Raw genomic sequence first — 21,797 nt, forward strand, 5'->3', positions numbered from 1 at the left:
AGGGTGAATTTGGTATCCCCCCTCTGGTTCAGCAGCTGGGGCACCAGATCTGCCTGCTCCTCCCTTCCCCAGTTGTAGCTCTGTGTATAAGAATTTTAAGTGATAAATCACTTTGACTGCTCTTTCCAACTGTTCATTAAAAGTTTGTTTGCATGTGTTATATGTAAGTTTACACAGGGAGGAGCACAGTAGGCATGGGCTACCTACTCCCTCAATGTAACCAAAAATGCTAAATATTTTTAAATTTCTTAAAATATTGAACGACAATGCATTTTCTGTAACCTTAATTCATTAATTCAGGTGCTTTTTGAAGGTTAGTAACTCCAAGTACCCCTCCCCCCCCCCCCCAACAATAAAGTATTCTCCCTCAAAAGATCAATCCTGCATATGCCTGTAAGCATAGTAGAGTCTTGAAAGCCTGAGGTTCAGAAATTTCTTGAATTTCTTTGAGCTGATCTCACCAGTCAGTAATAAATCGGATCATTCAATCAGATTTAAATTAATAAGATTTGAATCATGCAATATGAATTAAGTCATTTTTTATCATAAAGTTTATAAAAATCATTCATGATCGACATGGATGTTTGTATTTTTAAAAAATTAAAACATCTAGAGCAATTTTGAATTTTCTGTTATTTCAGGTAAGCCTATTTTTTGGTAATCCCTGATGGTCTGTCCTATTCATCATCATGAATCTCAGATAGTCAAAAAATCCCCCCCATAAAGTTTACTGTGGGAGGGGGGCTCAAGCAGCACCTCCTAGAGATAGAAAGCCTCTGCATGTGATGTTAGTAAGTAGTCCATTTTCGCTCAGAATATTCAGGGAAAAAATTCCCTGCTCGTGCCAGTATCATTGTTGTGAGAAAAAGAAATAATCGGGCTAAGAATTGGCACTTTCTATGCCCCACATCCAATCACTATGTGGTATTCGTGAGCCAATCAGGAAGATTCTGCGCCAAAATAAGAAGAAATGAAATAGGATGCTGTGTTTCAAAATGTGGAAAACTTGCTGGGTAGTCTGAATGACGTTTACGGCAAACAGTGCAGAGTCTTTCTATCTCTCGGAGGTGCTGGCTCAAGTCAGAGGCACAGTTTTGAGAAATACCTTCGAGGGTCAAGAGAAAAAAGGTACAGGGAATCTCTTCCAGAAAAATTTTGAGCTACTTAACATTCAAAACTTTTAAATCTAACAATAAATAAATATTACTTTTTTAAATATATATGTATTTTAATCATTTTATTTTGATTGCTTTGAGACAGAGGTCAGAACTATCATTTTACTCTTTCCTGCATATGCCTCTGATTCGAGTGACTTGAGTCCCTAGTTTCCAGCACCCATACTGAAATTTTTTAGAGGAATGTGTACGAGGTGCATGTACAGTTAAATTGCAGTAGTTGAATCAGTTTGCTGCAATATGAAGTGCTTTCTTTGCTGTATTACAGTACACGCCCACCAGGGCAATCCCAAAATGTCTTGGGTGCTTAAAACATTCTTATTTCGGCAACCCCGGGCTTAGATATAAGTTTTTTTCTCCTGATAACACGTTTTCCTTATCCCATCCTGTCAATCAACAGCCAGTGGGCTGAGTCAGCTTTTATTCGAAGTCTGATAACGGAAGAGGGAGAGAGGATGTTTTCCTTTCCCTTCGCAGTAGGATATGATTAAGCATACAGTATAAATAACAGAAAACGATAGTTTTTTCCTCTTGTTTTTTATTATATTTTGTGTTTGGGGGGCATTTATCAGCTCACACAATCGAAAAAAATGTTTTCTTGAAAATAGATGGCAATTTCTAGGTGTACTGATTTCTACTATGGCAGTTATAATGCAGATCAGAAAAAATTTTAAAAATGCTTAAAGGGTTAAACTACCTTGGGTTCACGTTATGATTTTATCATTCAATAATTTGGTAATATTTCTGCAACTGTAATATATATATATGTATATAATGAATTAAATCAACACCATATTTTAATGGAAAAACCTCATGAATTTTTTTTACATTTTACCATTGCCTACTTCATATATATAGAAGACTATTCATGTGGTCATTAAAGCAAACAACATTTACACATGTTCTATAGATTTCTCTATTGCAAAAATATATAAAATTCCATAACCTCTGTCTCTCTTTCTTTCTTTCTTTCTCTTTTCAAATGCTTTGTTCCTACTACAACATGATATGCACATGGCGGAACTGGGAAAGCACTGCATGCGAGGGTTAGAGGGGGTTTGGCTCATTTTTCATTGTTGTGCAGCCTCAGAGACTTCAATGTTCTTTGTACTACACCAATTTCATGTCATCGACTCATATCTGTTCCCTGCTGCAACCTGAGCATTTTCCCGGCTGATGTCTCGACACTGAAACGAATACGAAAACATGTATATACATAGAAAAAACAATAAAATAAAAAATACAACAATGACAACTAAAATGAAGTGGAAATTCAATGAAACAAATGACTGTGAAGTTCATTGAAAGAGAATGAAACAGACAGGGGAACCTTTATCACAGAGCTGGATTCCATCAGCTAAGAAATTTGGACTCCCCACCCCACCTGGAATTTTTCACAGGTCCCCCATATAGTAAATTTATAGTGTAAAAGAAATAAAAATTGGTAAGCTTCTTCCCAGTCTGAAGCCCTGTTAGCCATGGGGGGTCATGAAACAGACTGTCACAGGCAAATTCTAACCACTTTTTCCACTAAAAAATCACACGGAAGTGGGGGGAAAACTTGCAATAGGAAGAAATTTAAAATAATAATAAAGGAAAAGTCAAATGTAAGGTGGTGTGATAATATTTCATTAAGAAAAATAAAGGACAAATTTTTGGCAGAATTGTTAATTATTGCTAAAATATTGCATGCCAATACTAAAACAAGTTGCAAAATGGGTATAATGGGAAATAAAGTGCTAATGCAAATCATAGCAAATTAAAATGTATTTCACAAAAATAAAATGCTGAATGTGCAAATATCTTAGTTGAATTATATATATATATTCTTAATTATTCTGATGTAAACTATAAGTTACGGAAGTTATCTTTATCCATGATTTCAATAAAGATTAAGTTTCATTGGGAAAAAATTTAAACATAGGTATCTCTTAAATCAAGGGTATTAGACCTTTAGAAGAGTGTGGCCATCGATTATTTAAATACGGGTTGCCGGACACTTAAGTTATGGAACAGCACTGCAGATTACTTAGGTGATCTGTAAATGTACTTCGGGTCACTTGAGTGATCTGGAACTGTGCTGCAGGTCACTCAAATGATCTACAGATAATTTTCTGATCTTTGGCACTGATCAAGTATCAGCTTAAAGTTCAGTTTATTTCATACCAAATCCCATTAATCTTTTCATAAATTGTTCGCTAAGTCAGGATGTGAAACATACCAGCTAACCATATCAGCTCCAATCAAGTCGTAAATGTGGAACATAATGCCGAGAATCGCTTTTCTGGGTAATTTCCTCTTTTCCAGCTCAGCCTGCAGAATTTCTTTATACTTTGTTCTACGCACATATTGCAAGGTTGCTCTTCGACCAAAAAGGAACGTCTTTACAAATTCGCCCACAAGAGGAATAGAAAGCCAATAGCATCCAATATCTCTTGATGTCAAAACTCCGCAATGGACTAGTTCTCTGCAAAAAAAAAAAGAAAAAGAGATGTTAAAATATCTTTGATGACATATACCACATTAAATATTTTCTTGTTAATTTTTTTTGCCAGCTATACACCTCTTACAGTATTTTTTATTTTTAATAAATAATGTGATCCTCATGTATTCCCAAGAGATCCATACAATCTGTCCAGGTAATTTGTTAGTGTTAATAAACATCCATGCTGAAACTGGGATTCAAACCCAGACCCGCAAGGTCAGAGGCTAGCTCCCTAACCACTCGACTGCCAGGCAGCGCTGGATTAGACCATGGATTACACAAAAAAGATCAGAATTTTTTAACATGGATTATATACCTCTGCATATTATCTGTAGCTTTTTCCTTGAAAGGTTGAAATGGAGAAATAAATATATTAATTTGTTTCTGCATTTCAACCTTTCAGGAAAAAAGCTACAGATAATATGCAGAGGTATATAATCCATGTTAAAAAATTGATTTTTTTCAGATTTTTTTTATATTAAAAAACTAATTTGTGAAAAATAATTTTTCTATATATTGATCTCTCAGGGCTTGACAAATAAGAATCTAGGAGCCAGAAAAATTTTTTTGGAGCCAAAAATTTAAATAAAAAACAGGTTCCAAATAATATTTCTTTCAACTTTTCCAGGACATAGCGGTCCCCTTCCATGTTGATAGATATGCTGATATGAATTCCAAAAATTTTATGTTGTCCTGACTCCAATTTAGTAATCACAGAGAATTTTGAGCACCAATCCCAATTTTTCACTCGCCATGGCGAACTGGCACATGGGATTTGTCCAGCCCTGATATAGATTTATAGATAACAGATAAAAGTAAAAAAACCTCTAAAACCTTTGAACTAAAACCTGTTCTATTCCTCACAATTTTATTATTGATGGATGAAAATTGCAAATGTTGATTATACACAGGAAAATATTAGAACCGTAACTAGGTTGGGACAACCAGGGCTGCCCCCTGGGCCTCAAGCCAAATGGTGGTCACCACAAAAGTTTACATTTGTTTTGCATAATAATAACCCATTCAAGAGCGGCTCCAAGGGAAAAGTCTGCCCCAGAGCTCAAGAAGACACACTACAACCCTTGAAAATATATTTATTTTTTTGAAGAAAAGTTGGTAAATTCCTAAGTTTTAAAAGAGAAATACAATAGGAACTCAAAATAAATAAATATATATACACCATAATTTCACACAACTATGATCCAAACACCTGTGCTCACTAAAAGAATTGATAATCGAAACGCTAACAACATCTAGTGAACTATTTAATTACTAAAGCGAAGAACATACATAGTGTAATATGGAGATGTGGTTTAAACTCCCCCTCTCTCTGATACTTTCAGGTGAATCAGCTGTTAGTTGGGGGTTATGTTTTTCACGTTATCTTATCAGCTGCAAACTTTCTCAACTACACGTTACTACAACAAGCTGTTCTGCGCTATTGATGTTCTGTATTATAGGCAATTTAGTATTTACATATGTTTAATAAACATTTTTGCTGTTGCATGCATATAAAAATAATTATAGGAAAAATAATAGAAAAAATTGTACTTTGCTCTCAACTATGGTCCAAGAATTTTTATGGACCACAAGCTGTTATCCGCAGCATCGCTTGCATGGATTTGGTAATATGAAAATTATTCAATAATTCCGCCCCCCCCCCCATGTAACATTTGAACCCCTCATGACAACCTTGGGGGATGAATTTTCAGAAATTCCGTCTTAGTGGGTATTTATATTGTAAAATATAATATTGACTAAATTTCATATTTATGGCTTCAGTGATTTCGGCTAAAATAGTGTATGATAAGCACTTGATGAGTGCTCCATATAACCTTTGAACTCCCCTCCCTAAGGGGCTGAATTTTAGAAAATCTCTTCTCAGTGAATCTCTACATTACAATGCAAAAATACTAACCAAATTAATATGACCCCCCCTTGAACCCCTTAGCGGTTGAATTCCGAAAAACCCTCTCATAGTGATGAAACAAAACTTCTAACCAAATTTTATGATGAGCTTCAGCAGTTTTGGCTCAGCATGATTTCTCTATGAACCCTTTTTTGACCCCCTTAGGGGTTGAATTTAGAAAACCCCCTTGATCTTCTTTTAGCAAAGATAAAGATGGATATATGATATAGTAGATTCTCTCAACTATAGTTCGTAAGCGATTTATAACATGAAATATATGATGGACTACAGTTGGGACTTCATAACACAACTGTGGTCCAAAATATAATTTTTAAAAATCCATATAAGAGCTACATAAGGAATAAAAAACATTTTCAATATTAATGCTTGATCTTATTACAGGCAATATCAGCAAAATAAGTTTTTTGAACAGCTTGAATACAGAAGTTATGATTAATCTAGAAAATGGTGTTGTTTTGGACCATAGTTGTGTGAAATTATGGTATATATATAAGGTACTAATAGGGGCTGGAGGTCTGGCAGGAGGCTGGTTGTCCATTTTAATGAAAGCCTGATTCATAACAAATAATTCTTATAGGATGTAATCAAACAAGGTATACATCAATGAAAGTACAGTAGTTAGCTATAAAAAGTGTTTAAACATAGACTGAATTGAAAAAGATGCGTATTCATACACTGTATGAATATCTGGACATTTCTTTACAACTTGTTCAAGGAATTCATACACTGTATGAATATCACTGTATTAATCTTATCACACTTCACATTGTGTGATTCTCTTGGCCTATTGGTTTGAGAAAAATTTGAAGTGTTTGAGCGTGAAATTTTCAGTTAAGAGTAGTAAATTTTCTGTTTCCATGTTAGACAGGTTGTGTTGGATCCAGGTTTTTTAATGTGTTATTAATTTTTTCTGTTGACAGGTTTCCGCTTAAGACAGGTTTCGTTAAAGACAGGTTTTGCTGTACAACATTTTTTTTTTTTTTTTTTTTTGCTGAGTGGCAATTTTCTTTAAGCTTCAACTTAGAAATATTTCAAAACATAACAAATACATTAATGTTGCTTATTTAAACTTTCAAAATGTTTTGGCTTTAACATTTTTATTTTCATCAATAGGAGAATTTTGGACTTGGTGATAATTTCCTCATCACTAAAGAAAAAAAAAAAATCGTTTAATAAAATAGATGTCAGTTAAGAGCTTTTGATTAATGAGGGTTGAATAATTATTCTACTATACAATAAAACTTATTGAGCATTGGCCACATATTGAATTTGTAAAAAAATTATGTAGTTACTTAGCACCATGTCTTGTCAAATGGTGACAAATCAGATAAATCAAAGAAAGCAGCTGAGAAAAAATGGATTAAACTTTCAACTATTTAAAGGTGACTTTTTTACTATGTTCACTTACCTAACACTTTCTTCCCTGAATGAATAATCTCGAATCAAGACTTCTTTTGTGTAACTAATATCTGGACATTTCTTTACAACTTGTTCAAGGAATGCAACTGTTGAAATAAACAATAAATTTCAGATGTGAACAAAATGAAATTTTATTTTTCTTTCAAAGAAAACTTGGATTATACTGATATGAATTAATAACATATATTTCTGTTCCTCCATTGATATTACCTTTGAGTTATGATTTATTACTTGTGCATAAGGATATCAAAAATATCTAGAGACCTTGGAATTTGCAAAAAAAGAATTAAAGTAATTTTCTAAGAGAAATGAAATGAGTTAAGAGCAATTTATCTCAATAAGAAATTCTGTGCAAGAATTGTTTTTGTGATTTCTTCCATGTTTTACATTATAAGACAATGCAAAAAGTTCCAAGAAAAAAGTTCCTGACCCCCCCGTTTAGGACTTCCATTTTTGTTTCTGATAGAGGGTGCATTTCTGAGGATGTGACACAACCAAAATGATAACCCATCAGTGAGAAAAAAACCACACACGCAAATTTGACAATACAGTGATACATTTTATGAATTTTTTGGTTAACAAAGATTTTTTTCATGATTTTTTCTGCCTCAGCTACTGATCATTTTTGTTGATATAGATGCACACATTAACATATAAAAGCTGCCTCTTAAACTGAATTAATTTAACACCAATCATCATCAGAATTTCTGCCACTACTCGAGCCTGATTAACTCATGTCCACCTCAGAATCTTTTCCAGTTATACCTCTTTCTGAAAGTTTTTCATACACTTCATGTAAAATGAAATATTTAGCTAACAGAAAAGGCATTGAAAAAAATAATAAGCCTATACTTTCAGAGCACAAGTATTTTCAGCGTAAGACTTTTAGCATCAAACTGAACTTCTGGACATTCTAGGAGCTTACTTTTTCCATCTGCATGTATCACACAGAAATTATCTGACCGAATCATAAATGGATGGGGACACCTACAAACTCGACTGGGTTGTGTCCACACCAGCTTCAGTAGAACTGGCGCACAATGGTAAGATACTCATCTTCCACTATGAAGGTTACCATGACGATCCAAGGGTTGGAATCTGAGCATAGAACATTCGAAACAAGTTCTTTATCTGCTGAGCCTGCGGCAAACATAGATAGATAGGGCCTTCATTTCCCACCCAATTTCACTGGTTGGAAGTTGCCGTATGGCAATATATAACAGGAGTTGGTGTGTGGGTAAAGTAGTAGCTTCAGTAGACTAAAGCTGGTGTTGGTTGTGTACATAGTGTAAAAAAAAATTACCAATAGTACCTCATCTTAATGTAAATTCTCATTTTGAACTGGTTAATTTTAGGCATCAGTTCGTTTGTCTTTTTTTAGTGTTCCTTGGTGTTTTAAGAACTTATCTTTAAATTTCGGGTAGTACCTGGAATAAATTAAATGATTTTCCAGAGAAACCTATGGGAAACCACGTTTTGTGTAACGAAGATCTTGACTCACAAACAAGATTCCCAAACGAATCTTTGTTAGCTAAGGTATCACTGCAAAGTAGAACGTTGATTGATTATTCAACCAGAAATTGCTCCTTTAGCTCAGCATTTTGTGTTACATTATAGACCCCCCAAAGCATTTGAAGAAAGTTATCTTTTAAGATAGCACAGCTATTACCTTTTGAAAAGTGACAAAAAAAAAAACCACCAACCTATGCTGGGAGTTTTTCCACAGGTTTTTTCAACATGGCAAATATAGTCCTCCAATGCAACAATAGCCAATTCTCCATCTGCTGCACCTAATCTAAAGAGACGTATCTCCCCATTCCTGCGCATATCACTCTGAAATAAGAACTAATTGTATTAAAAGGTCCAGTGGAAAAAAAAAGTTTATCAATGCATATTTCTGTAGTAAGCACATTGCAATTCCAATTCAAGAACATATGTGTAATAAGAATGCAGACTATTCACATGAGTTTTTACATTTCCCCATGCGACAGAGCCCGGGTCATGTGGTGTGGTGTTAGTCACCTAAGTTTAAGGTATTTTCACATTATATGACCCATATTTAACTGGACTTCCTCTATATTTTCGATCATCCTGATTTTTTAAACTGAAATATCATATTTTTTGGATAACACTATTCAAAAATGTATGATTATGAGAAAAACATATTCAACTCAAATATTTGTCATGTTAAACCCATTTTTCTGAATTTTTCTATGGACTGCATTTCTTTCCATAACAGATTTGCTGAAGAGCCAATCTACAATTTTCGTGGTCACATCTGATAATTTTAGCAATTGCTGACAATTTCAATCACATAACAATTTTATTGGTGACCACTGGCAATATCCTGTATTCATTATCCCAATCACGGACCTAGTTAAACTGGTGATTTAAAAAATATTTTTTATAAAATTCTTACATTTACTGTTATGTATCAAGGTTTCATTTTTGGTTTTATTTGTGAACAGAATTTGTTTGGAGCCTCTGAGAATATTTTGATTTCTTTATAACTCATAGAAATCATTCCCACATGAAATTAAACTTGCAACATGAAAATTTGAATTTTCATAAAAAAAAAAAAAATTGTTCAGAAACTTCTAAAGAAGAATCTGACATTAGTTACCAGTTCCTTGTCAACTTCAGTCCTTTCCGGGATGAAAGCGTATAGCTGATGTTTCATTATTAGAGCCGGTATACTGCTCTGAAATTTCCCATTAGGAAATAATGACCTGAGATAGTTGAACACACTTCTGGCACTAGTGAAATCACCTGAAAAATAAGGTATAATGAATTGTCATAACATCTGCTTTGTAACAAAAGTCAAAAATGAAAAATATAAAATATAAGCAACTAATATATAAGGAAAAGCAGTATAAAAAAGTAACAATCACAAAAGACAATACTCACATTATCGTAAACAGAGTTTGACAAAAATAAAATAAAAAAATCGGGCACCAGCAAAATCTCTTAACAAAAAAAACATTTTTTTTTCCTCTCTCAAAAACAACAGCTCTAAATAATCCTTTTAAACAAAAAAAAAATTATCCAGGACTTGCCAATCCCTCACCACGATGTTGATGGGCATGCTGTCATGAAATCAAAATTTTATGTCATTCTTAGAATCCAATTTATAAATCACTTGCAGGAAATTTTAGGTTCAAATTTCAGATTTTCCAGTTACTATGGTACCCTGGAATTTGTCAAAAGCACTGCATTTAATTAGCCTGCACTTTAAATCCTTATTACACCTTTACCCTTATCACACAGAGCAATATGTACCAATTTACATCTTCTCATCCTGAAACATATTTTTCTTTACTCCTTGAGGATCAGGGACGAGATATCTCACCTGAGTAAATGAAAGAAATACATTTGAGCTCCTTTTCCCTTCCTTAGAAACTCTTACTGGTAACACTGTAAAAGAAAATTGTCTTTTTCTTTTCCTCAGCATTATCTTTATATCTCTTCTCCCTCGCTACAGTTTGATGACTAAAAAAAAGGTATAACATACATAGGTAAAGGATAACTAGGAGAAGAAGAAAGAATGGAAGAGTCTGCTTTCCTCATTTTTTTCTTCATTTCCAATGTGTAAACACTGATACACGTTTTTGAGATTTATCTCTAATAATTCAATTACAAAAAGTGTAAAAATATATTGCCAAAAGCCTGTACATAACAGGGTTATCAAGACACATTTTGAACAAAGCTGGAAGGCTTTCCACAACATTTTTTTAGAGAGAAAAACACAAAAAGGCACACAGATGGGAAAGAATTTAAAAAAAAAAAAGAATTTACCTCCTGAAGAGGGTGGGGCATTAACGTTAGAAAATTTAGCTTCGTATAGTTTTTTTTGCATACATCAGTGGTTTTGAAAGGAATTAATGACCTTAGTTGGGGCATGATGACAGATGCAGAAAAAAACCCATTTTTCAACATTTGAAATTAAGAATCTGTGTAGAAAAATTTGCAACGAAATCAACTGCTGCATTTTCTTACAATTTATCATTTTTGTCGCACCACAGCCATTTTCTACACACGAGAGCTAACTCGACCCTGACCTTCAACTTATTGTTGATTCCAAACCATAGTGTTCGCAGCATTTTGTCTTTTTTATATTCACAGAGATTGGTGCATTAACCAGGGTTGTAATTTTTACTAGTCAAAATTAGTTTTGACCAGACCACTGGCCAAAAGTGGTTTCAAATGGCTAAAAGTAGTAAAAACTGATCAAAACTATTCTATTGAAATACACTGAAATGGTCTTAAACTGATACACTCACAGTAATAGTTCTGTTTTCTTTCAGATTAAATTTAAGATCAGTTTTTACTTTTAACAAGCAGATTAGAATGCATTCTAATGCATAGAATGTATTTTTAAGAAAACAGGGTTGCATTCACTTTGACCAAGTGCCTTTCTACCATGCAGAAAACCTGTTTCAACTGTATTAGTTGATAACAGTTTTGACTATTTTCAGTTGTTTACTACAAAAGACTGCTTCAAATGGTCGAAAAAGCAACAGCAACCAATTTTTCCATTATTTTTTTTAATAAGTAGTTTCTCATAGAGCTGCCATAGTATCATGCCACCCTCTTCTCACAGCAGCCAAGACAGCAACTAGTAGAGTGCAATTTGAGGGGGGATCTAGTGCCTCATGCATTGGATCAGGAACGGCACCAAAATAGACTCTGGCCCCTGGTGACAGAGCAAATTTTTTGTTTCTAGGTGCAGCTCTGACAGCAAGTTCTATACAACTACTAGCCTATTTAATTTCACTATCTTGGTATTATTCATTGACTACACTCGTGTGCAAAATTAAGAGAAATAGCACATTATGTCAAATTTCTGAAAAAGTAGTGGACAGATTTTAATGAAATTTGGTACAATTACATAATTATATCATAAAAAGAGATGTACCATACAAAAGTCATAGTACAAACACATGATTGTCAGTAAAGCTCATCATTGCAGGAATGTCCAAAATCCATGTTGCGAGATCGAACTGAAAATAAGTCTAATATGGGGTATGGTCCTCTCTCACAATTACAGGTGCACAGCGCAACTGCATACTGGACACGAGGCTGTTGAGGAGTCCCTCTGGCAATTGGTCTACCTCCTGCAGCAATGCAGTTTTCAGCTCCAGGATGGTTCTCGAAGAAGGATGGCAAGATGCAATTGCCCTCCCAAGAGCACCCCAGACATGTTCTATAGGGTTTAGATCAGGCGATCTGGCTGGCCAATCCATACACTGAATATCCTCACTTTCTAGATAATCGTTGATAGGTGAGCCCAATGTGGACGAGGGTTGTCATCCATGAACAGGAACTAGGGCCAACAGCGCCCCCCCCCCCTGAAAGTGGGAAGGAGTTATCGGGTGCCAGGCTCTTTCTAGATGCTGGTACATGAAAAATCAGTGTCCAGGCTGAATCTAGACTCATCTGTGAAGAGCACGGTGCTCCAATGAAATCTGGTCCAAGGCTGATGTTGTATGCACCATGCCAAACCTGCTGTCTTGTGTGCTGCAGTGAGCGAGACGTAAAAAGTGGGTCTTCTGTCTTCTGGCATAAAGCTCTCTTTCATGAAGACTTTGGGCAACAGTAAACCGTGAAACTTGAGCTCCAGCGACAGCATGCAGCTCACGTGAGAGCTGTAATGCTGTAGTAGCGCTGAAAGTGCCAAATAACAATCCTATTGGCCATCGTTTCTCTTTGACGACCTTGTCTAGGTCTTCTCAATATGAATCCATTGTCCTGAAACTGTTTCCAGATTGTTGCAGATGACACTAGGCATCAGATCAAGCTCTGTAGCCACCTGCACTTCTGATTGTCCTGCCTCCAATGTACTGACGATTCTCCATCTCATTCCATCATCCACACATTTATGGCTCATATAAATATACAACATTAACTTTTTCTTTTTTAAATTTAATTTTTTTTTAATCCGCTTATAAATACTTTAACTTCATGTCATATTTTCATGTATAAATGAATCACCTTAATAAAATGAAGGTTTTGAACAGTTTAGAATATAAGGGTTTGGATAATAATGATAAAAACATATATATATACCCTGGTTTTTACTATAATGACAAGAACTTCAACCCTGAGGTTTGTACTGATAATTCGTTGAGAGAGATTTTGGATGATTTTTTATGGCTTTAATTAAATTTTATTCAAGTTGACATTAAATCTTCACTCAAATATAATTAACTAGCATACATTTAAATATTCATACTTCACTGCTTCAGTCATTAATTTCATTGAGTTATTAAGGCAGTATAATGTAACTACCTTTTAAGAAGTAATGGGAAATAATTAGAAGTTTTATCGACCAGGCCAGTTAATACAACGCTGGCATTAACCCCCTCAGTGTGGGACTCCCCACAGTAGAAATTGCTTTCTGTGGTCATCGTTTTTGTCGTTATTGCATTATTTACAAGAATTATCAGAAAAATGCAGCAATCAATTTCATTTAATGGGTTAATGGATAATTATTGATCAGTAATTTATTTTTTCATCATGACCAAATTGAAGGTCACAAGAGCGTGTTACCAATGCGCAATCTACCAATTGAAATACTAACCCTTTTCATTTTGTAAACCTATTTTCAATAATTTTTTCTTTCTCTCCTTGTATATGCTGTCTATAAATGCTCTTTTGCGATTCATCCTATGAAATAGTCAAAGGAAGAAAAAAAACCAGTGACACATGTGAAAACGATACTGTCTATAACGATAAGGGTGGATTCACATCTACAGACACAGCAAACATTCTTTAACATAAAAATGTCTGTCTGCACCTGCGCAGCCGTGATACAATAGATATAAATACATTCATTGGTTTTGTCAAAAATTGTTTGCTGTGTTTACAGATGTGAATCCATGTAAAAAACCTGTCTATAACAATTTTTTTGATCCCGGCGAAATTCCTATTCAATAGGAAATGACGCAAATGCTCAAACTATTTACAACAAAAACAAACATGCCCATAACAATATTTTTTTTTCTAGGTCCCTACAGTATCGTTAGAGACAGGTTTTACTGTATATAAAACACATCTGTATGTTATTGTTATAATATACTGTCAAACCCCATTATAATAACTTTACAATGGGAATACCTGAAATCTCAAGGATCTCTAAAAGGTCTATAGAGACGATCCCTCTCAACATGCCTTTGTTTCTAAGTAACTTTTCTGACATGCTTTCACACTCTCAAGGTCACCCTTTTGTCATTCACTGTATTCGTCTCTCACTGACCGGGTTCCTTGCTCTCCAAGTCACTCCATGCTTACACACTGTTTTAATTGCTCACTGTCCTGATCCATCTCTCTCTCTCTCTCTATATATATAAATATATTTACTGATGCCTGAAATTGGCCAATTCACGAATGGGCCAATTTTGTTAAATATTGACTCGGCCAGTGATCCATGGCAAAAGTCTGATACCAAAAGACACGATTCAAGATCGTCAAATTAGAATATTTTTTGGTGATAATTATATCCACAATAGTTATGACAACTCATCAGACTGTAGTTATGATGTGGTAATCACTCCAAAATTTGGCAAAAAAACTACATGTTTATATAATTTTTATAGGTCCAGTGCACATAAGAAAATATTGGGACCCCCCTTAAACTAGAAAAAAAATATAAAGTTGAGATTCTGTGGGGATTCCTCAGAAGTCTAGATCACGATTTTGGTCACTCCCATACCCTCTCTAGTTCAGTGGTTCTCAACCTTTTTTTGACTTGCGGAGCCCTGTAAGCCTATTTTTATTTATTCATCAAAGTTGTAGTTTACTCTTTCTTGAAAGTTCTGGCATCTATTCATTCATTGCAGTTTACTCTTTTGATCACTCCCGTACTCACACACCCTCTAGATCACTCCCATACTCACACCCTGTATCCAGGGCCGCAACTAGATGCTTGGTCAGCCAGGGCAAGAATGCATTTTGGTGTCCCCTCATAATGTCAAAGAAGTTAAAGAATGAAATTTGCGTCCCCTCCTCTAGTCCGGCGCCCGGGACACCAGACCCGCCTGCCCCCCCTAGTTGCGGCCCTGCCTGTATCGATCACTCATGTGTGCACACTCTTTTCGTTGCTCACTCTGACCTGATACACTCTATATATATATCACTCTTTCAGTCATTCCCATACTTGCACATCCTGTAGGTCACTCTTTTGGTCGTTCACTAACCTATTCCCTTGATCTATTAATGGCAGAAGCGGATTATTGGTTTAGCTACCATTCTCCCATTTTACACTAATTCCCTTCATCACTCCGCCCTGGGGGCCTACGGCCTGCTTAGTCGTCGCTCCTAACCCTGTAAATACGCCACTGGATACGCATACCACAGGTTAACAAAGATGAACCCATCAATCATTAAAAAAAAAAAAAAAAAAGTCTATTTAGGTATTATCAGTTATTTGAGCAAAGAAAACTCTGATGGCCACGTTTAGTCAGAAACAAAATGACAAATAGCTCGCATTCACGCAAAAATTAAATTTTGACGTAATTTGTAATTAATTGTAATTAATTGGCCCAATTCTCAATGATATTTACACAAGAATAACCTCGTTTACATTTTGTAGTTGAATTTATCCAATTTTAATGTACAATAAAAATTTCTCGATCCAAACATCAATGATAAATGGGAAATAAAAATGTTTACTCAGAGCCAACTATTTCTTTTACCTGTAAAGTGCTTCTTCTTCTTCTTCTTCAATTATACAGGGCTTTATGCCTTCGGGCCATCCCCTGTTAGAGAAAGAAACATTCCACAAAAGCATAGAAAATGTTATAAAATATACTAACGAAAGAGCTGTCATCAATCACAGAACACATGGGAATTCCAGCAATTTCCATTCTTCCCTCTTCTTCAGAAGGGTATGAAAAAAAAAAAAAAAAAACCAGACGAAACAAACGCAGATGGAGATGTTATATGAGATGGAGAAGAAGTCTTCAGGCTTAGGGGACGATGCTAAGCCGCTTTAGAATGATATGATGACATGGAGTCCCTGGATGAGTGTGTGGTAACAAAAATGAAACCAAACAACCAAGACAGAAAAGGACAAAAACCAAACGAGAGAAAGAAAAGGGGGAGAGAAAAAAAATAATAAAAACTTACGAAAAACGTTGACTAAGGGTAACGAACCTCTCAAAGCTACAGATAATGTTCTCAGGTCTGCCTGAACAGAACTCGGACCAACACCTAACTGGTGGAGAAAGAGAATTAAAAGTTGAGAACCGAACCTGGGAGAACCCAATACAAGAAAACAAAAAATGAGATGAAGTTTCAGGAATCTTGCATTGTGGACAGAGAGGGTTAGCCATTTTCCTGATACGATGTAGGTATTCGTTCAAGGGAGCTCTATTGCAAATGAGTTTGTAAAATAAACATTCCAACCTTCTGTTCGAAAACAAAGGGGAGAAGTTCTGGCAGCAGTTATAGAAGAAGCTAAACTCAGGAATAGATAAGAAAAGAGCATTGCGAATATTTTCCTTGAAGTAGCGATAGTAAATCGAACGAATGTCCTCCACATAAAGGCTAGAAGGTAGAAGATCAACAGTAGAAGAAGCTACAGTACGAACATGATTGTCAATGGTTTCATTAATGGTAATGCCCGAATGACTTGGGACCCAAATTAGTGATATGCTGTTAACCAAAGAACTAGTATGAACCAGTTGAGCATACAGGAGATGAGTCACCGTAGATGAATGAATAGAGAAATTGTCGAGAGCCATGATGACTGATTTGGAATCCGTAAATATGAATATTGAAGAATTAGACGATTGAATGAAGGATCTGAGACCCAAAGTAATAGCAAGGGCCTCCGCAGTGAAAACTGAGGAGTCTTTATTAATGAACCAAGACTTGATAACTCTAGTAACCAAACAGAAAGCTCCACAAACCACTTGAGATGATTTAGATGCATCTGTAGCAATTACATGAGCATTCAGCGGCAGAGACTCAATGTACTCTTGGAATATTGCTTGATAAGGGATGGTAGACTTAGTTTTTTGAAAATTAAGACCCTCCGATATGAAATAAATATTTGAGGGTATCCACGGCCAAAAGGAATAAATTGGACGCAACATGGACCTATGGGAAAAACCAATGGTATTATTGAACTGTGATATTTTCCTAGCCAAAGATGGAGAGAGGCGACAAAAACCCGAATCCATATGGTTAGAGTGACCCTGCGTGGGAGAGGCTGTGGCAGAAATACAAGATAACCCAATTCTGAAGAGAATAGAATCCTGAAAGGAGGGTAGGGCGAGAATGGTTCTGAGTTTATCTATGCGAGTTGACGTAGGGAGGCCTAAGATAGATCTCATCGAGGAGTTATAAATGGTGTTTATCTTAGTGAGAGAAGATTTGGCTGCATTGAACCAAGCCACAGCTCCGTAACCAATGGTACCTCCAATGATGCTCATTAGCACAGGTTTGAGGAACTTGCAAGGAATATTTCTTGAGGAGTGAGAGATGGAGCGACAAATGTTTAAAGATAGAGTGCCCTTAGAACGCAGAGATGATAATTGTTTTTTCCAGGTGAGAGTACAATCCAGATGAACACCTAGAACTTTCAAATACGGATCAAACGGAATGGATTCGCCATTAATGCTGAAAGAAGGAAAGTATGGAGGACGTCTCCGTGAAAAAATAGAAAAACGAGATTTGGATAGAGAGATGCACAAGCCACTATTTTCAGCCCATCTGAGAATGTTAGGCAGGGTGTTCATCAATCTAGACTCAGCATACTTCCCATCTAACGCATTCATCTGAAGAAAAATATCATCAGCATACATAAAAAAATTAATGTCAGAATTAATATATGAGGTTATATCTAGTGTGAACAGAGTGAAAAGTACAGGGGAGAGGGTGGAACCCTGTAAAAGACCGCAATTGGGAGCAAAAGCACCAGATCTGGAACCCCTCCAATGAATGACATGTTTACGGTTCGAGAGATAATTAAAGAGCCAAGTTAAAAATTTACCATGAAAGCCCAAGCGGGCTAATTTGACAATGAGCAAATCATGTCTCACAGAATCATAAGCAGCTCTCAAATCTAGAGCAATAATGTAGCTAGTATAGCCCCTTTGGAGGGCATATGAAATGGAGAACACCATATCTTTCATGCAAACCTCAGCACCAGTTTTTGGTCGAAAACCATAAAAGTTTTTTGGAAAGAGCTCAAATCGTAATGCAATCCAGGTGATCCTAAAAAGAATGATTCGCTCAAAGATTTTGCTAATAGTGTTTATAAGGGTCAGAGGACGAAAGTTCTTCGGATCATTTGTTGGTTTTCCTGACTTGGGAATAAAAATAATACGTCCTTCTTTAAAAGTCGGCGGCACCAGCGATGAAGACCAAAGGGTATTAAATGCATTCAGAAATTCAATCCCCTTATTTGGAAGGAGTTTATATACCTTCAATGGAACACCATCTGGACCAGGGGTCGTTGAGCGACCAGAAGAAATGGCTCTACGAATTTCCGTGGGAGTGAACGGTGCATCCATCTGAGCCTGGAACTCACGAGGAGGACCATAAAAAGTAACGGTGTGAGATCGGCCAGGTGAAGAGAAATGGTTAAATTTTAAAAGTTGGATCTGTACGAGAGGATCGACATAACTATTATTAGCAATCTTGAAAATATGCCTGGAATCATCCCAAGTTTTCGCCACGATATAACGGTGTCTACGCAAGACAGAAAAAAGAGCTGAGGGCTGCGTAAAAGGATGAAGTTCTTGAGCCAGAGTCTTCAACCGTAGAATGCGAAGGTGGCGACGAAAAACAGAAGCTAATTTTTTATATTTAAACCAGTTGTCCTGAGAGGGCACACGGCGAAATAAGCGGAAAGCCCGTTTTTTTTCGATAAGAGCAATACGCCCTTCTTTATCCAACTTAAGCCAAGGTTGTTTCTTCCGGTACACGGAGTACCTAGCTGAGTTAACAATGGAAACAACATGATTGTAGATATTGTCGAAATCGTTAGTAGCGGGGATGGCAGAGAGACCTGCCATTACCGCTGACCATTTAATGAAACGGAATTCCTGAGATATGAATTGTTTATTCAAAGAGACGGAAATTTTAATTGGCAAATGATCACTATTGAATAAGGATTCACAGGGAGTCCAGATAATATATCTATAAAGACCTGGACTACAGAAACATAAGTCGATATAAGATTGTGAGTCTTTGCTATAAAAGGTGGGGCAAAATGGAGGAACTAGACAAAGGTTATGATTAAGATACCAATTAAATAACATAGTACCTGCAGGAGATACAATATGTCCTCCCCAGTTTGGATGATGACTGTTGGAATCTCCGATTATGATGAAATTCCCAGAGATGTATGAGAAAATATTGTCAATAGCCGCGATATTGAAAACACCTGGAGGACGATAAAAATTAACAACATACATAGAAAAATTATTTAGAAAGACTTGAACAATCATAATTTCAAAAAAGGGGTCGGAAATTTTCCATATCAAAGATGAGGAAAGAGATGAATTCACCGCGGTCACTAAACCACCACCTGGGAGAAGTCGATCATTTCTAAATATCTGAAAACCGGCAAGAAAAAAATGGTCCTTCGGTTCCAGAAAAGTCTCCTGTAAACATAACATATCATAGTTTAAACAAAAATTTCTGATAAAGGATGATTTGGACTTGATGCCTCGGACATTCCATTGAAGAATTCTAAAATTCATATTATTCATAGTTTTTTTTTTTTTGGAAAGGATTAACTAGAAAAATATATTGAACTGAATATAGGGAAAAAGCATCAAATTCACAGAAAAAATAAAAATAAAAAAAACACAAAAAAATAAAAAACACTTATTTTTTGAGAAAGAAAAAGGAAATATCAAGCGAGAAAAACACAATAGGAAAGGGAGGGGGAAAAAAAAAAAAAAAGAAAAAAAAACCAAACCAAACTCGATTTGATCACAACAATAAGAATACTGAACTCTTGTCAGCTCTAAATGAGGTAAAGAAAAACCATTATCAAACTCGATAACAGAGAGAAAGGAAAAAAGATCAAGCGAGGAACAAACTTTAAGCGAGAAGGGGGGAAAAAAAAGGGGGGGGGGAGACAAAAAACGAAATTAAGTGAAAACTAGGTTTTCACATTTGAGGCTGAGTCATTTTTCAGTCTCTTAGCTAATCGTCTTTGTTTAACCCTTTCCGCAGGAGACGTGTAGAAAATATTCGATTCAGGATCTTGAGAAAAGTCACTGTCGTCATTATGCTCAGGGGGCAAAGGTTGATTGAAAATAGCAGTCGAAGGACCAGAAGTGTCCATATTCACATTCGAATTAAGTGACGGTATTATATTCACCTTATGTACAGCTAGGTTAACCGAATTGACTATTTCAGGAATAAGCGCTCTAATAGAGTCATTCAGCGATTCCTGAAGACTTATTTTCAGATCTTTAAGTACAATTTCTTTAATGGCCGATACTTCCGCTTGGACCAGGGAACTGATCTCGGCCTTGAGAGCACTGAAGTCAGATGACATGGAAATGCTGGTCCGAGCAGCATATGAAGAGGAATTCATTTTACATCTTTCTCGAGCGATGTTTATTGGAACATGATGATCGGCTTTATAGTGATATGCTTTTGACTCCAAGACATAAGCAGGGCACTGACGGTCAGAGGCAAGATGAGTGGAAGCCTTACAGTTAATGCAGGAGATAGGGTTTTGGCAGGTTTCGTGGTTATGATTTTGGCCGCATCGTTTGCAGATCTGAGATGATACTCTACAAAACTTTGAGCGGTGAAAGAAGCTCCAGCACCGAAGGCATTGATTAGGACGCTCAATAAATTTACGTGGCCGAAATATCAAGAACCATAACTTTATTTCCGGCGGAATGTTCCTGCCAAGAATCGTAACCAGAACAGTTTGTAAGGGAATTCTTTCTTTTATAAATCTTCGAATACCGATGACCTGTAACCCCTCCGATTGCAGTTCTTCCGCAATTTCCACTACTGCAATATCACACGGAATATTTAGCAAAAATTTGGAGGTAATCGAATCCTTCAAAAGGACCGATTTAACGGGAATGTTCAAAATTTTATCAATCCTATTTATCTCTTTCGCAGTGTGAATATTTTCCGTAGAGATTAACAGCTCACTTGAGCGTGTGAATCGAATCTCTGAGATGTGTTTAGGATCAGTGATTTTAGAGCAGATATCCTTTTTCAGGCACAAAGGCCTGGATCTGGGAATAATTTCTGCACCCGAAAACTTGAAAGTTAGCAAAATACGAGGGGACTCACCAAAACCGTCCAAGATGTCTTCATCAGTTAATGGAGAATTCCAATTATGACTTGTAGACGAGATTTTGTCTGCACTGACCGCTGGCTGTGTATCTATTTGAACAGCCATAGCTGCACATTTGACGGAGTCAAACTAGACCCCGGAAACGGGCAGAGCCCTAACCAAGAGCCTTGATCCTTCACTTCAGGAAATTAAATAAAATTATTCCTTCGGAACAAATAAATAAATAAAACTGTACTTAAAGAGGGAAACACTAGTGAAAAATTAAATAAAGGGTAAGGCACTAACGCAGAGCGAGAGGGGCGTAACACCAACCACCTGTGATCACTCCGCTTAGCTTCCGCTTGCCCTGTAAAGTGCTGAGGTATTTAAAAATCACAAATTTTTACAGACAGCAGTGTTTACCGTTGCCACATCCCTATGTATAAATACTTGATTGAAAACTATTGCGACACTTTTTTTTAAAAATTCAAATTAATTGATCGTTTCATTCACCGTAATAAA

The 21,797-nt window shown here is 36.0% G+C and overlaps 1 protein-coding gene and 1 long non-coding RNA gene across 3 annotated transcripts; both read right to left on the minus strand.

Moving 5' to 3' along the window:
* Nucleotides 1-1,954: 1,954 nt before the first annotated feature.
* Nucleotides 1,955-15,719, minus strand: LOC149082565 (winged helix repair factor 1-like). The gene is made up of 7 exons (XM_089235813.1): nt 15,703-15,719; nt 13,590-13,675; nt 9,633-9,778; nt 8,713-8,842; nt 6,999-7,095; nt 3,397-3,642; nt 1,955-2,362 (listed from the first exon to the last, which is right to left on the minus strand). The coding sequence occupies exons 2-7, from the start codon at nt 13,672-13,674 to the stop codon at nt 2,302-2,304; spliced, it is 765 nt and encodes a 254-aa protein (XP_089091939.1). The 5' UTR covers nt 13,675; nt 15,703-15,719; the 3' UTR covers nt 1,955-2,301.
* On the minus strand, nt 15,711-21,624 carry LOC149082566 (uncharacterized). 2 transcript variants are annotated; one of them, XR_016193178.1, is made up of 3 exons: nt 21,293-21,624; nt 19,284-19,403; nt 15,711-15,765 (listed from the first exon to the last, which is right to left on the minus strand). It is a non-coding gene; the product is annotated as an uncharacterized LOC149082566 (long non-coding RNA). The 2 variants fall into 2 exon arrangements; XR_016193179.1 differs by lacking the exon at nt 19,284-19,403 and having other exon boundaries at nt 15,715-15,765.
* Nucleotides 21,625-21,797: the final 173 nt, after the last annotated feature.

Source organism: Pholcus phalangioides, unplaced genomic scaffold (assembly GCF_987345545.1).
Source record: "Pholcus phalangioides strain wild (caught in Gottingen) unplaced genomic scaffold, Ppha-v1.0 ptg000009l_1, whole genome shotgun sequence".
Lineage (NCBI taxonomy): Eukaryota > Metazoa > Arthropoda > Arachnida > Araneae > Pholcidae > Pholcus > Pholcus phalangioides.